This window comes from Scyliorhinus canicula, chromosome 13, assembly GCF_902713615.1.
Source record: "Scyliorhinus canicula chromosome 13, sScyCan1.1, whole genome shotgun sequence".
Taxonomy (NCBI): Eukaryota; Metazoa; Chordata; class Chondrichthyes; order Carcharhiniformes; family Scyliorhinidae; genus Scyliorhinus; species Scyliorhinus canicula.
In genome coordinates, this window is record NC_052158.1 from 35,242,945 (window position 1) to 35,258,927 (window position 15,983).

General features: G+C 49.2%; 1 protein-coding gene across 1 annotated transcript in view; it reads right to left on the bottom strand.

Moving 5' to 3' along the window:
• Positions 1-15,983, bottom strand: part of LOC119976378 (E3 ubiquitin-protein ligase TRIM39-like) — a 68,861-nt gene that overhangs the window by 50,851 nt on the left and 2,027 nt on the right. Inside the window, exon 2 of the mRNA XM_038816880.1 lies at positions 7,791-7,880. Within this exon, the coding sequence (XP_038672808.1) occupies positions 7,791-7,880 (90 nt within the window). The remainder of the gene's footprint in view (positions 1-7,790; positions 7,881-15,983) is intronic.

The window sequence follows — 15,983 nt, forward strand, 5'->3', positions numbered from 1 at the left end:
TTAAACTTCAAAGAGTTTCTAGGAACACAGGAGAATCCACGAAGTAGTGTGGTGTCAAGGACATTTTCTGTTGGGGACATTGAGCTGGAGAGAATTCAGTTGCAGTTTGAGCATGAAAGGGAGGTGCAGCAAAGAGAAATGGAGGTGGAAATGAGGAGGTTGGAATTAGAGAGAGAGGAAACAGCAAAAGAGAGAGAGAGTTCCGGATTAAAGCACTGGAAATTAGCGGGGAGCTGCCAGGAATTTGAGGGAAGCTTAATCACAGAACAGAACCCAGTGGCGATATGTTTAAATTTATGCAGGCCCTCCGTAAATTCAAAGAGAAGGATGCAGAAACTTTTTTCAGGGCTTTGGAGAAAATAACAATCCAAATGGAGTGGCCAAGAGAAAAGTGGACATTACCCATACCGAGTAATTTGATGAGGTTGGCACAGAGAGTTCATGCTTCCTTGTCACAGCTGGTGTATAAGAATTATGATGAGGTTAAAAAAGGCTATTCTGCGTGCATATTAATTGGTTCCCCAAGTATATAGGCTTTGGAATTTAAGGAGACAGCCGTGACAGACGTATGCTGAATTCGAAAGGGTTATGCAGAACAATTTTGCTCGATGTGTACAAACATTGGGATGTGCAACTTCCTATGAGGCTCTAATAGAGGTCCCTCTCTGAGAGGAATTTAAGAATGTCCTACCTTCTGTAATAAGAACCCGTGTTGAAGACCAGAGGGTGAAGACTGCTATATAAGCAAAGATCATGTCTAACGATTATGAGGTACTCCATAAATTTAAACCTTCACCCTCATAATTTTGAAGATAGGAATTAAATCTGCAGCAAATACAACTGGTTAACTACTATCCGATTCCTTACTTACCCCCACCCTCTACACACAAATACACACATACACAAGACAGACAAACACACAAGGGAAGAAAGGGGTAAAAAAAACATAAATGAAAGTGAGAGTGAAAAGAAGGTAAGTAGCCAAGGTAAAGAATAGATAGCTGGGAATGCGCTGAGATCTTCTCCTCAGACCAGGAAGGAAAATACGGAGGGTGAAGGTGAGAGTCGAAAACTTGGGTGTTACCATTATAATAACGTAGGGCGCATTTTCATTCAGCATGTTGGAAGTTGCAAGGAAAGCCCATGGGACTTGTAAGAGTTCATAAGGAGGAATCTGAAAAGGGAACAAAATTGGAGAATTCTTCAGGGCAAATAGTAGCTTTACCTGGACTTAGTACACCTGAGGTAAACACTGTTGTGGGATCAGGTGGGAACAATTAGGTAAATGAGAAATATGCCGAGTTTGTGTCTAAGGCGAAGATCATCCCCATTTCCTCAAATGATGTAGTCAAACCTATAACTATCTGAAGGGACACAGGGTCTGATCAAACTCTTTTATTGGAGAAGAATTTGATTTTCCCTCCAGAGAGCTCAATGAAAGCTAAGGTATTGGTGAATGGCATAAGTGGAGATTATCTCCCAGTTCCATTGTGTAAAGTACAACTGGAGTGTGATATATTGGCAGGTTTAATAGTTGTCTGAATGGCTAAGAAATTCCCAATGGATTGAGTAGATTTGGGGAATGCTTTGGCAGGAGTGAAGGTGGAGCTTCACCCATGATTACAGAGAGCCCAAGGGAAGTATTGCAGATAGCACATGATTTACCAACGGTAAGGCATGTGGGAATTAGGAAACCTATTAAGCATTAAATGACTCAAAAGAAAAAATGTTGAAAGAAGTTAATCACATATCAAGTAGAAATGGTTCTGCTGATATTGATGAAATTTTCTCTATTAGAATGATTCCTCACAGAGATTTGTCAAAGATAAAATCTAGTATAAAAACAGATTCTGAAAACTCTAAGACTCAAGGCGATTCTGAAAAAGATGAGTCTCAACCTAACAGCAATGACAGTGATGAAGAGTCAGACGGGAGTTCTGAATCCAAATTTGATTCTGAATGTCAAGTAATAATAAACGACTGCTACCAAATAGACCTGTCACTAACTGATCTTGAAGAAATGATCTTGAACAAATGGCAAGTCACTTTTACCAAAGCTAGGAAAGAAGGCAGCAAATCATAAGAAGAAAGTGAGTTGGACTTCCCTGAAAGTAATTTGTTACAGCCTCTTGCAGTAAATTCATTGTCATCCATTTCAGGTGCACTTCCCAGAGCATTGGATGTCCCTTAGAACATAGAACATAACAGCGCAGTACATACCCTTCGGCCCTTGATGTTGCACCGACCTGTGAAACCCCTCTAAAGCCCATCTACACTATTCCTTTATGGTCTATATGCCTATCCAATGACCATTTGAATGTGTTTAGTGTTGGTGAGTCCACTACTGTTGTAGGCAATGGGCGCGATTTTCCGCTCCCCACGCCGGGTGGGAGAATCGTGGGAGCCCTGACTAATTTCACGACCCCCTGGCGCCCCTGCGATCCTCCCACCCCCGCTCGGAAGAATCGGCGCGCGCTATTTTTCACGGCTACCAGCGATTCTCCGACCTGGATGGGCCGAGCAGCCTGCCGTTCACGACCGTTTCACGACGGGAGCAATCACAGGTTGCTGCCGTTGTGAAATCGCCGTGAGATGCCCGTTTTGGGGCTTGTAGGGGGCCTGGTGGGGAATGAGCACCACGACTGTGGTCGGGAGGGGACAGGCCCGCGATCGGTGCCCACCGATTGTCGGGCCGGCGTCTCAATCGGACGCACTATTTCCCCTCCGCCGCCCCGCAAGATCAAGCCGCCACGTCTTGCAGGGCGGCTGAGGGGAAGACGGCCACCGCGCATGCGTGGGTTCGAGCTGTCAGCTGTTGTGACGTTAGCCGCACATGCGCGGGTTGGAGCTGGCCAACCTGCGCATGCGCGGCTGACGTCACATAGGCGGCGCCGTCGCGTCATTCTCGGCGCACCGCCTTGACCCAAGCGTCAAGGCCCGGCGGCCGGGAATAACGGAGCACCGCTCCTAGTCCCCCGGGTGGGGACGAATTCGGTGAGAGGAGCGGGCTCCAAGGCCGTCATGAAACTCGGCTGAGTTCACGACGGCCTTCACGATTTTCCACTCCTTGGTGGTGTGTGGAGGGAAGATGTGCACGAGCGGCTCCCGCTTGGGTACGGTCATTTTTTAAATCCCTTTTCACCAAGTTTCTGGGAGTATTTCTGTTCAAAAACCCACTTGATTAAGAAAATACGTTGCCTACGTTGGAAATATATCCAGGAAGATGAGTGGGAAGATACTAATACTGATAATTCGTCGACTGAATCGGAGGTTTGTCGAGGTTTGCCGGAGAAAAAAAGCTTCATTATCACTGCCCGCTATCTCTTCCTGAGCATATTGTGAGGACAGCGGATGTAACTTTTTAAACACTTTGAGCCACAAGAAATGAAAAACAAACAGGAAAACAACTGTTGGCTTCCGTTTTGAAGGCTATTAAAAAAAACTGTTTGTGTACACATCTGGTCGACCCTCAGGAGCAAGTGAACAGATGGACTTGTGCATATATGGAGCCACGGCAGGCTGCTTAAGCATTCCCACTTGTGGTGGGGGCTTCCACGTACCACACCCCCCCCCCCCCCCCCCCCCCCCCCCCACCCCTCCGCTAGGTAAGGAAGTTTCTTCTGAACTTCCTGTTAGATTTCTTGGAGCTTATGTTGACCATCCTCCCTCCCCTGGGCCAGGTTCTGCGCCCCTCCCAACCCCCTAAAATGTGGAAAGGTCTTCTCAGAGGCAGGGAGAGGGCTCATAGATTATTGGTTCGCACGGGGGTGATAGGCTATCGGGGGTTGGGGAGAGGTTGACGGGATATAGAACTGAGGGTTGCCGTCAGATCGGCTGACGCTCCAATTAAATGGCGGGGCAGGATGGAGGGGCTGAATGGCCTCCTCCTGTGCATTGTCCATCTGCATGCCTTCAATGTCCACCTTTCAAACCCCATTTCTTAATCTGAAATGCCTCCACCAGGTCACCCTTCAGTGTCCCCATTCCGAAAGGTGATTTGGCCCATTCCATCATCATAACCTCTTCCGTCTGGGGTCATCCGCAGACATCCTTTTACTTTTTTTGCACCTTCTGCAATGCCTTCTGCAATGTATGTAATATGGAGAGCAGAACTGTTCCCAGTGAGACCTGCCCGGGCGAGGTCCAGGTTTAATATAAACACTGCTTTTTGATTCTAGCTTAGAAATCCTACAGTGCAGAATGAGGCTATTCGGCCAATTAAATCTACACTGACCCTCTGAAAGAGCACCCGACCTAGGCCCACTCCCCTGAAAATCCGTAACCTCACGCCAACTTTTGACCCTAGAACGCAATTTAGCTTGGCCAATCTACCTAACCTGCTCATCTTTGGACTGTGGGAGGGAACTGGAGCACCCGGAGGAAATCTCCGCAAACTCCACATAGTCACCTGAGGCAAGAATTGAACCCGGTCCCTGATGCTGTGAGTCAGCAGTGCTAACCGCTGTGCCACCTTGATGCCCCAGCTTGCCGGGAATAAAATGAAATTTGTTTTCTGATGGATTCATGAACCGGCGTCACTCCTTTTTGTGTAGCCGCCCCTCCAGATGCCTGCATTCTTTTACCCCGATGAGATACTTATTTTCCGAAGAGGGAGCGGCTTACTCATTCCTTCTACACGCTGAGGTCCAACTCATGCTTACTGGATGTTGGAAGTTCACCTGCGAATAATACGGTCCCTCTTCTCTGTGTCATCGCGGAAGAGCACTGGTGTTGGCTAAATCGACAAGTGGGGCAGCCGTTCCAGCCATTAATGACCTCCTGCCCCCCAAGAGCAATTGTTGGTTAACTGAGGGGCTTTTTTCTTCCAGAAGATGAGTGGTTTCTGTGGAAAATGTTTAGAGAACCCCGTTCTTCTCATGGTAGACGGCTGGCCTTCAGTGCGCTTGCTACTGGTCTTGGGCTATGGCAAGGGGGTGCACTGATTGCCCTGTGTATAACTCGCCCCAATGCTCTTCCTTCCAGTAAAGTTCCCCCATTTCACTAAAGACCGAATGCAGAAACGCAGTTCCTTCCAGCAATCTCCGTCTTTTTCTCGTGAGAGGGCCAAGAGGCCCCTGGTCCAGAATTCTCCGGCAGTCGGACTCTCTTTTCCTGCTGGCTGGGGTGACTTCAATGGGAAATCCGATTGACAGGCGGTGGGAGCAGTGAATCCCGCCTCCAGCGAAAGGCGCTGGTGAGAAACAAGCGGCTGGGGGAACCGGAGAATCCCAGCCCTGATTCGGGGAGCTGCGCCCGTCATTGCCACTCCATCCCTTCAACCCTCTCAAGTGTGTTTCAAGAGCATTTAACAAAGAGAGCCTGCGTTTCCATGATTTGCTAAATCAGCATGAATGGAGAGTCTTGTCAGGTCACCTCCAGGGTGGGATAACTAAGGGCCAGCCACATTGCTGAAGGCCTGCAGCCAAAGGTGGGCAAGGAAGGCCAATTTCCTTCCATGAAGGACAGGGGAAAACTGGGTTTCTTGTGACCACCTCGTTGTTTCATGATTGGTGAGCAGACCAACATTTTATTTCAGGTTTCCGGATGAACTGGATTTGAATTCTCAGACAGCATTCTGGGATTGGAAGTCATGTTTCCAAAACCACCGGTCCCTTAAACTCCCCCCCGCCACCCCCCCCCCCCCCCCCCCCCACTGCCAACCCGGCAGCCTTGCTCTTTAAACCCGGATCGACAATGCCCTGCACCTCACGGCAGGAGAAAGCCAGAGACACTTTAATTTTCAGCGATTGTGTAAAAGATAGGAATAGAGAAGGCCATTCAGCCAGTCAGACCTGCATGCCATTCCATTAGCTCGTGGCTAATGTGCATCTTTGCTCCAACTGCCTACATTTCCTGATTTCCGTGACCTTTAAAACCCTCTCTGATAAAAATATCTCAGCTTTTAAATTGCCACCCCCACCTTGACATTCTTCACTAGCCTGAGGAAGGAGCTACGCTCCGAAAACTAGTGATTCCAAATAAACCAGTTTGACTGCAACCTGGTGTTGTAAGACTTCTTACTATGCCTGTGGAGGGCAGCACGGTAGCTCAAGTGGATAGCACTGTGGCTTCACAGTGCCAGGGTTCCAGGTTCAATTCCCCGCTGGGTCACTGTCTGTGCGGAGTTTGCACGTTCTCCTCGTGTCTGCGTGGGTTTCCTCCGGGTGCTCCGGTTTCCTTCCACAGTCCAAAGACGTGCAGGTTAGGTGGATTGGCCAATGATAAATTGCCCTACATGACCAAACAAGGTTAGGAAGGGCTATTGGGTTATGGGGATAAGGTGGAAGTGAGGGCTTAAGTGGGTCGGTGCAGACTCGATGGGCCGAATGGCCTCCTTCTGCACTCTATGTTCTAAGTTCACCCCAGTCCAATGCCGGCATCTCTACATCACGTCTTTCTTTGACGGAAACGCGGCCCAGATTTCTGTTACCCTTTGTGCATCCTACTTCGACCCTGAACAGGCCCAGCTCTGACGGGAAAGTCTTATTTCTTTATGTTTCCAATGGAGAAATAGGCTTCCCTCGACCGAGCTTGCCAACTTCTTTAATCGACATTCTGCCTCTTCCCAAATGGCCAAGTCCAAAGCCACAATCCATGCCACAGGTAGGGAAAAGCCCGTTAATCTACCCCTGTCCCAGTCAAAACAGGGTATCGAACCCTGTGCTGTTGGCAGCAATCTGATCCACGAAAGCCATCCAACTCACTGAGGAGTCGGTTTGCCAAGGCAACATACTTAAAAAATAATAATAAAAGCAAATTACTGCTGGAATCTGAAACCAAAGAGAAAATGCTGGAAAATCTCAGCAGGTCTGGCAGCATCTGGAGGGAGAGAAAAGACCGAACGTTGAGATTTCTGTGCTCATCACGTCCGCCATTTTCTTTAGCTTGGTCTCTAGGTTTTCCAAGGCTTGCTAAACTTTTCCTGAAACACACTTTGTTTTAACCGTGCATTGCGAGGTCCGAGCTATGGATAACGATGGTGAAGGCTCCAATTCTCCCTGTCATCAACATAGAATGCGATGGGAAATCTCTCCCAGTCTTACCGCCTGCCACTGGCGTGTGTGGGACGGATTTCCCGGTTGATAGTCAGGGCCGTGGCCACTGAGTCCTTGAGTGGGGCTCAGAGGCAGGGATCGCCACAAGGCCTCGTCTGAGAAACATAAGCACAGCGAATTGACCAAGAGTCTACTTTCGGTCTACCCTTGACACCGACTCTTTGCTTTCCAATTTGTTCATCGGTCTGTCTATCCCCATTCTTCAGCTATTGTACTTTGTTGCTGACTCCACTAACTCTATTGATTAATGGTCAAGTCACCCTAACCCTCAATGACATTCAATTAAGGGTCACACTGGGCAGGGGGTAGAGTAGACGAGTAGCCAAGGACTCAAGTTGTGGATTGCGATGGCAGCACTGTGTCGCAGTGGGTTAGCCCTGCTGCTTCATGGCGCCGAGGTCCCAGGTTCGATACCGACTCTGGGTCACTGTCCGTTGTGGAGTTTGCACATTCTCCCTGTGTTTGTGTGGGTTTCGCCCCCATAACCCAAAGGTGGATAGCCACGCTAAATTGTCCCTTAATTGGAAAAATTAATTGGACACTCTAAATTAATAAAAAATTGTGGATTGCTCAGTCGCCGGAACGCGGGTTCCACTGGGTGACAAGGCCATTCCCACACGCTGTGACCTCTTCCCATCCTGAACCTATTCCTCCTGTCCCCTCCCCCGCAACCCCTCAGGCCTCCCAACCCCTCCTGAACCCCCCCCCCACCCCACCCTACCCAGCCCATCTCACCTTCAGGTCTATGAGATTTGTTTGCTCATCGCGTCCGACATTTTCTTTAGCTTGGATCTCAAGGCTTTCAAAGGCTTGCTGAAGCTTTTCCTGAAACACACAAAAAAGCACAAAGTCCAGGTGATTAAATTGGGTGGGGGGTTGGGGAGGGGGGGGCGGGGTTAGAAGGGAGTGCGGGGGGGGGGGGCGGAGGCCATCGCCAGAGGGAGTCAGTCTGGGCACCCGACTGTTTCAAGCTAAGCGAACATTGGAAATCAGAAGCAGGAACTGACAGTTTAGCCCATCTTGCTGAACCTTTCGGGAAGTAAGAGGGCCTTGAATTTATTCAACAACTTTCACATCCCCTGGATGTCCCATTACGCTTTCTGTCAATGATGTTCTTTCGGAGTGTCGTCAGGGTTGTAATGTACATAAGAAATTGGAACTGAAGGAGGCCATTCAGCCTCTTGAGATTGCTCTGCCATTCAACAAATCATGGCTGGTCTTTGACCTTGACACCACCTTCAGACATCATCCAATATCCCTTAATTCCCCTGTAGGAAGGGTAGCAGTATATCTGCACAACAAGCTCCGACAAACAGCAAGGACAGAGTGATGAGATAATCTGACATTTCTAAGTGATCTGAGAATAGAAGAGAGAAAGGTGATGTGGATGTGCTACCTGCACCCGAGAAGGGCCAGATGTGAACCTCAGAAGCCAAAGACAGCACCTCTGGCACTGTGGCACCCCCTGAGTGAAGCACTTGGCCAGGATCACGCTCTGTGAGATGGGACTTGAACCCACAACGTTCTGACTGAAAGACGAATAGGGTGCCTACTGAGCCCTGGCTGACCCGACTGGGGCATTGGCGAGGAAGGGAAATTGAAGCTAACGTGCCATTGCATTGAGGCATGTGCTCAGTCATGTGCTTACACGCTCCTCTGGGAATCTCCCCTGCATATCCTCCTCTCCTGGGAATCCCCGGTGCAAATATACACGCTACCCCAGGAATCCCCCCTGCAAATATATACTACCCTAGGAATCCCCCTACATATACATGTTCCCTCGGAGTGCCCCTGCATATACAGGTTCTCTGGAAATCCCCCTGCATATACACGTTCCCTGGGAATCCCCCCTGCATATAACCTTTCCCTGGGAATGCCCCCTGCATATACTCGTTCCCTGAGAATCCCCCCTGCATATACACATTCCCTGGGAATCCCTCCTGCATATACACATTCCCTGGGAATCCCCCTGCATATACACTTACCCTGGGAATGCACCCTGCATATACACGTTCCCTGGGAATCCCCCCTACATATAACCTTTCCCTGGGAATCCCCCCTGCATGTACACATTCCCTGGGAATCCCCCCTGCATGTTCACATTCCCTGGGAATCCCCCCTGCACGTACACATTCCCTGGGAATCCCTCCTGCATATAGACGTTCCCTGGGAATCCCCCCTGCATATAACCTTTCCCTGGGAATCCCCCCTGCATGTACACATTCCCTGGGAATCCCCCCTGCATGTACACATTCCCTGGGAATCCCCCCTGCATATACACTTTCCCTGGGAATCTCCCCTGCATATACACATTCCCTGGGAATCCCCCCTGCATGTACACATTCCCTGGGAATCCCCATGCATATACACATTCCCTGGGAATCCCCCCTGCATATACACGTTTCCTGGGAATCCCCCCTGCATATACACTTTCTCTGGGAATCCCCCCTGCATATACACTTTCCCTGGGAATCCCCCTTGTATATACACGTTCCCTGGGAATCCCCCTGCATATACATTTTCCCTGGGAATCCCCCTTGTATATACACGTTCCCTGGGAATCCTCCCTGCATATACACGTTCCCTGGGAATCCCCCCCCTGCATATACACTTTCCCTGGGAATCCCCCTTGTATATACACGTTCCCTGGGAATCCTCCCTGCATATACACATTCCCTGGGAATCCCCCCTGCATATACACATTTCCTGGGAATCCCCCCTGCATATACACGTTTCCTGGGAATCCCCCTGCATATACACTTTCCCTGGGAATCCCCCTTGTATATACACGTTCCCTGGGAATCCCCCCTGCATATACATTTTCCCTGGGAATCCCTCCTGCATATAGACGTTCCCTGGGAATCCCCCCTGCATATAACCTTTCCCTGGGAATCCCCCTTGTATATACACTTTCCCTGGGAATCCCCCTTGTATATACATGTTCCCTGGGAATCCTCCCTGCATATACACGTTCCCTGGGAATCCCCACTGCATATACACTTTCCCTGGGAATCCCCCTTGTATATACACGTTCCCTGGGAGTCCCCCCTGCATATACACTTTCCCTGGGAATCCCCCTGTATCTACACATTCCCTGGGAATCCCCCCTGCATATACACTTTCCCTGGGAATCCCCCCTGCATATACACATTCCTTGGGAATCCCCCCTGCATATACACTTTCCCTGGGAATCCCCCCTGCATATATACGCTTTCCCTGGGAATCCCCCCTGCATATACACATCCCCTGGGAATCCCCCCTGCATATACACGTTCCCTGGGAATCCCCCCGACATACACACGCTATAGATGCACGCTGCTCGAAAATCAAACACACACACTCCAGTGAGAATTCCCCCTGTACATAAATGCTCCCCTGGGAATTCCCCCTGCATTACACATCCCCTGAGAATCCCCCATGCAAGTGATACACATTCCCTGGGAATCCCTCCTGCATATACTGCACTTCGTGAGTGTTTCCCACCCTACCTCCTCCTCTAACCAACCCCCCCACCCGACGGTGGTTGGGAAGCGGGAGCAGGGGCCTGTCGTGAAGGTGAGTGAGTGCCTTTAAATTTGCTTAACTTTCAGCGGGAGCAGGGTTTGAGGTAATATCAGGTAAGCTTTTCCTTTCTTTTTCTTTTTCTTGTTTTTTTTCAATCTAGAGGTGATGTCAGGGAAGGCAGTACAATGCTCCTCCTGCAGAATGTTTGAGGTGAGGGACGCCATCAGTGTCCCTGCTGATTTCATCTGTGGGAAGTGCACCCAGCTCCAGCTCCTCAAAAACCGTGTTAGGGACCTGGAGCTTGAGCTGGATGAACTTCGGATCATTCGGGAGGCAGAGGGGGTCATAGATAGGAGCTTCAGGGAAGTAGTTACACCAAAGACTGGAGATAGATGGGTAACTGTAAGAGGGACTGGGAAGAAGCAGTCAGTGCAGGGACCCCCTGCGGTCGTTCCCCTGAGTAACAAGTATACCGTTTTGGATACTTGTTGGGGGACGACTTACCAGGGGTAAGCCATGGGGTACGGGCCTCTGGCACGGAGTCTGTCCCTGTTGCTCAGAAGGGAAGGGGGGAAAGGAGTAGAACATTAGTAATTGGGGACTCAATAGTCAGGGGCACAGATAGGAGATTTTGTGGGAGCGAGAGAGACTCACGTTTGGTATGTTGCCTCCCAGGTGCAAGGGTAAGTGATGTCTCGGATCGTGTTTTCCGGGTCCTTAAGGGGGAGGGGGAGCAGCCCCAAGTCGTAGTCCACATTGGCACTAACGACATAGGTAGGAAAGGGGACAAGGATGTCAGGCAGGCCTTTAGGGAGCTAGGATGGAAGCTCAGAGCGAGAACAAACAGAGTTGTTATCTCTGGGTTGTTGCCCGTGCCACGTGATAGTGAGATGAGGAATAGGGAGAGAGAGCAATTAAACACGTGGCTACAGGGATGGTGCAGGCGGGAGGGATTCAGATTTCTGGATAACTGGGGCTCTTTCTGGGGAAGGTGGGACCTCTATAGACAGGATGGTCTACATCTGAACCTGAGGGGCACCAATATCCTGGGGGGGAGATTTGTTAGTGCTCTTTGGGGGGGTTTAAACTAATTCAGCAGGGGCATGGGAACCTGGATTGTAGTTTTGGGGTACGGGAGATTGAGAGTATAGAGGTCAGGAGCACAGATTTGACTTCGCAGGAGGGTGCCAGTGTTCAGGTCGGTGGTTTGAAGTGTGTCTACTTCAATGCCAGGAGTATACGAAATAAGGTAGGGGAACTGGCAGCATGGGTTGGTACCTGGGACTTCGACGTTGTGGCCATTTCAGAGACATGGATAGAGCAGGGACAGGAATGGTTGTTGCAGATTCCGGGGTTTAGGTGTTTTAGTAAGCTCAGAGAAGGGGGGAAAAGAGGGGGAGGTGTGGCGCTGCTAGTCAAGGACAGTATTACGGTGGCGGAAAGGATGCTAGATGGGGACTCTTCTTCTGAGGTAGTATGGGCTGAGGTTAGAAACAGGAAAGGAGAGGTCACCCTGTTGGGAGTTTTCTATAGGCCACATAATAGTTCTAGGGATGTAGAGGAAAGGATGGCGAAGATGATTCTGGAAAAGAGCGAAAGTAACAGGGTAGTTGTTATGGGAGACTTTAACTTTCCAAATATTGACTGGAAAATATATAGTTCGAGTACATTAGATGGGTCGTTCTTTGTACAATGTGTGCAGGAGGGTTTCCTGACACAATATGTTGACAGGCCAACAAGAGGCGAGGCCACATTGGATTTGGTTTTGGGTAATGAACCAGGCCAGGTGTTAGATCTGGAGGTAGGTGAGCACTTTGGAAACAGTGACCACAATTCGGTGACCTTTACGTTAGTGATGGAAAGGGATAAGTATACCCCGCAGGGCAAGAGTTATAGCTGGGGGAAGGGCAATTATGATGCCATTAGACATGACTTAGGATGTGTTGGTTGGAGAAGAAGGCTGCAAGGGTTGGGCACACTGGATATGTGGAGCTTGTTCAAGGAACAGCTATTGCATGTTCTTGATAAGTACGTACCAGTCAGGCAGGGAGGAAGGGGTCGAGCGAGGGAACCGTGGTTTACCAAAGAAGTGGAATCTCTTGTTAAGAGGAAGAAGGAGGCCTATGTGAAGATGAGGCATGAAGTTTCAGTTGGGGCGCTTGATAGTTACAAGGAAGCGAGGAAGGATCTAAAGAGAGAGCTGAGACGAGCAAGGAGGGGACATGAGAAGTCTTTGGCAGGTAGGATCAAGGAAAACCCAAAAGCTTTCTATAGGTATGTCAGGAATAAAAGAATGACTAGGGTAAGAGTAGGGCCAGTCAAGGACAGTGGTGGGAAGTTGTGTGTGGAGGCTGAGGAGATAAGCGAGATACTAAATGAATACTTTTCGTCAGTATTCACTCAAGAAAAAGATAATATTGTGGAGGAGAATGCTGAGACCCAGGCTATTAGAATAGATGGCATTGAGGTGCGTAGGGAAGAAGTGTTGGCAATTCTGGACAAGGTGAAAATAGATAAGTCCCCGGGGCCGGATGGGATTTATCCTAGGATTCTCTGGGAAGCCAGGGAAGAGATTGCTGAGCCTTTGGCTTTGATTTTTAGGTCATCATTGGCTACAGGAATAGTGCCAGAGGACTGGAGGATAGCAAATGTGGTCCCTTTGTTCAAGAAGGGGAGTAGAGATAACCCCGGTAACTATAGGCCGGTGAGCCTAACGTCTGTGGTGGGTAAGGTCTTGGAGAGGATTATAAAAGATACGATTTATAATCATCTAGATAGGAATAATATGATTAGGGATAGTCAGCATGGTTTTGTGAAGGGTAGGTCATGCCTCACAAACCTTATCGAGTTCTTTGAGAAGGTGACTGAACAGGTAGACGAGGGTAGAGCAGTTGATGTGGTGTATATGGATTTCAGTAAAGCGTTTGATAAGGTTCCCCACGGTCGGCTATTGCAGAAAATACGGAGGCTGGGGATTGAGGGTGATTTAGAGATGTGGATCAGAAATTGGCTAGTTGAAAGAAGACAGAGAGTGGTAGTTGATGGGAAATGTTCAGAATGGAGTTCAGTTACGAGTGGCGTACCACAAGGATCTGTTCTGGGGCCGTTGCTGTTTGTCATTTTTATAAATGACCTAGAGGAGGGCGCAGAAGGATGGGTGAGTAAATTTGCAGACGACACTAAAGTCGGTGGAGTTGTAGACAGTGCGGAAGGATGTTGCAGGTTACAGAGGGACATAGATAAGCTGCAGAGCTGGGCTGAGAGGTGGCAAATGGAGTTTAATGTGGAGAAGTGTGAGGTGATTCACTTTGGAAAGAATAACAGGAATGCGGAATATTTGGCTAATGGTAAAATTCCTGGTAGTGTGGATGAGCAGAGGGATCTCGGTGTCCATGTACATAGATCCCTGAAAGTTGCCACCCAGGTTGATAGGGTTGTGAAGAAGGCCTATGGTGTGTTGGCCTTTATTGGTAGAGGGATTGAGTTCCGGAGCCATGAGGTCATGTTGCAGTTGTACAAAACTCTAGTACGGCCGCATTTGGAGTATTGCGTACAGTTCTGGTCGCCTCATTATAGGAAGGACATGGAAGCTTTGGAACGGGTGCAGAGGAGATTTACCAGGATGTTGCCTGGTATGGAGGGAAAATCTTATGAGGAAAGGCTGATGGACTTGAGGTTGTTTTCGTTAGAGAGAAGAAGGTTAAGAGGTGACTTAATAGAGGCATACAAAATGATCAGAGGGTTAGATAGGGTGGACAGCGAGAGCCTTCTCCCGCGGATGGAGGTGGCTAGCACGAGGGGACATAGCCTTAAATTGAGGGGTAATAGATATAGGACAGAGGTCAGAGGTGGGTTTTTTACGCAAAGAGTGGTGAGGCCGTGGAATGCCCTACCTGCAACAGTAGTGAACTCGCCAACATTGAGGGCATTTAAAAATTTATTGGATAAGCATATGGATGATAAGGGCATAGTGTAGGTTAGATGGCCTTTAGTTTTTTTTTTCCATGTCGGTGCAACATCGAGGGCCGAAGGGCCTGTACTGCGCTGTATCGTTCTATGTTCTATGTTCTAAGTACACGCTCCCCTGAGAATCCCCCATGCAAGTACACGCTCCCCTGAGAATCCCCCATGCAAGTACACGCTCCCCTGAGAATCCCCCATGCAAGTACATACTCCCCTGAGAATACCCCCTGCATAGAGATGCTCCCCAGAGAATCCCCCCAGCCTATGCACACTCCCCTGAGAATTCTCCCCTGCATACACATGTTACCTTGAAAATCCCGCCTGCATATACATGCTTCCCTGGGAATCGTCTCTGTCTATGCACACTCCCCTAAAATCCACCCTGCTGAATATATAAGTTTCCCTGAGAATCCCCCCTGCATACACACACTCCTCTGAGAAACCCCCCTGCTATTGCATATTCCCTGAGAATTTCCCCTTGCATATCCACGCTCCACTAAGAATACCCCTTTGCAAGTACACTTTCCCCTGAGAATCCCCTTTGCAAGTACACATTCCCCTGAGAATCCCCTCTGCATATACATGCTCACATCAGAATACCCCCTGCAAGTTCATAGTCCCCTGCGAATCCCCCTTGCAAGTCCACACTCTTCTGGGATTCCCCTCTGCACGTACTCACATTCCAAAGACCTCTACAGAGACATGTGCATGAAATACCACAGCGAACCTCCAGGAGGGCCCCATACGTATTTCACAAAACCCCAGTCCAAACCACACACACTCTCGGTCCCATTCAGGCACACTGACAATGGAAATTGGCAGCAACTCGAAGCTGACTTGCTGGAAAGGAGTCCCACCTGATCTGGTATAATTGCACCTTGCCCGATATTACACCCCACTAACCCCGACGATCAACAAAACGGGGCCGGAATATGTAACCAACATGGCCACCATCCCATTGGCTGCCGCACTCCCCCCTCCAAACCTACCCTCCCCAAAACAAGTTTGATGATCAACGTTGCCCCTTAGATTGCCCCGTTATCATCACAACGAGGTGGTTTCCCATTGTCCTCATATCCTCAGATGCCCCCCAACACCCCCTCCCCTCACCACTTGAGCAACAATGGATTCCCTTGCCTGCCAACGCTGAGTGAGATTCTCATGGTTAGCAGTTTCTCATGACACATTTTACAGCTTGCTCAGACTGTAGAAATCATCAATGGGCAGGATTAGAAACATGGAAAGTAGGAACAGAAGTAGGCTATTCGGCCCATCGATCCTGTTTTGCTGTTATGTGTGATCACGCTTGATCCTCAATCTCTGCGCCACCCTCCTGTGCTCTTCCCATGCCCCTTGAAACCTTCAGAGTCTAGAATATGAATGCCCACTTGTAAGTGCAGTAGCCTAACAGGCTATGGACCAAAATCTGGAAAGTGGTGGTAGGCCGGATGGCTATTTGTA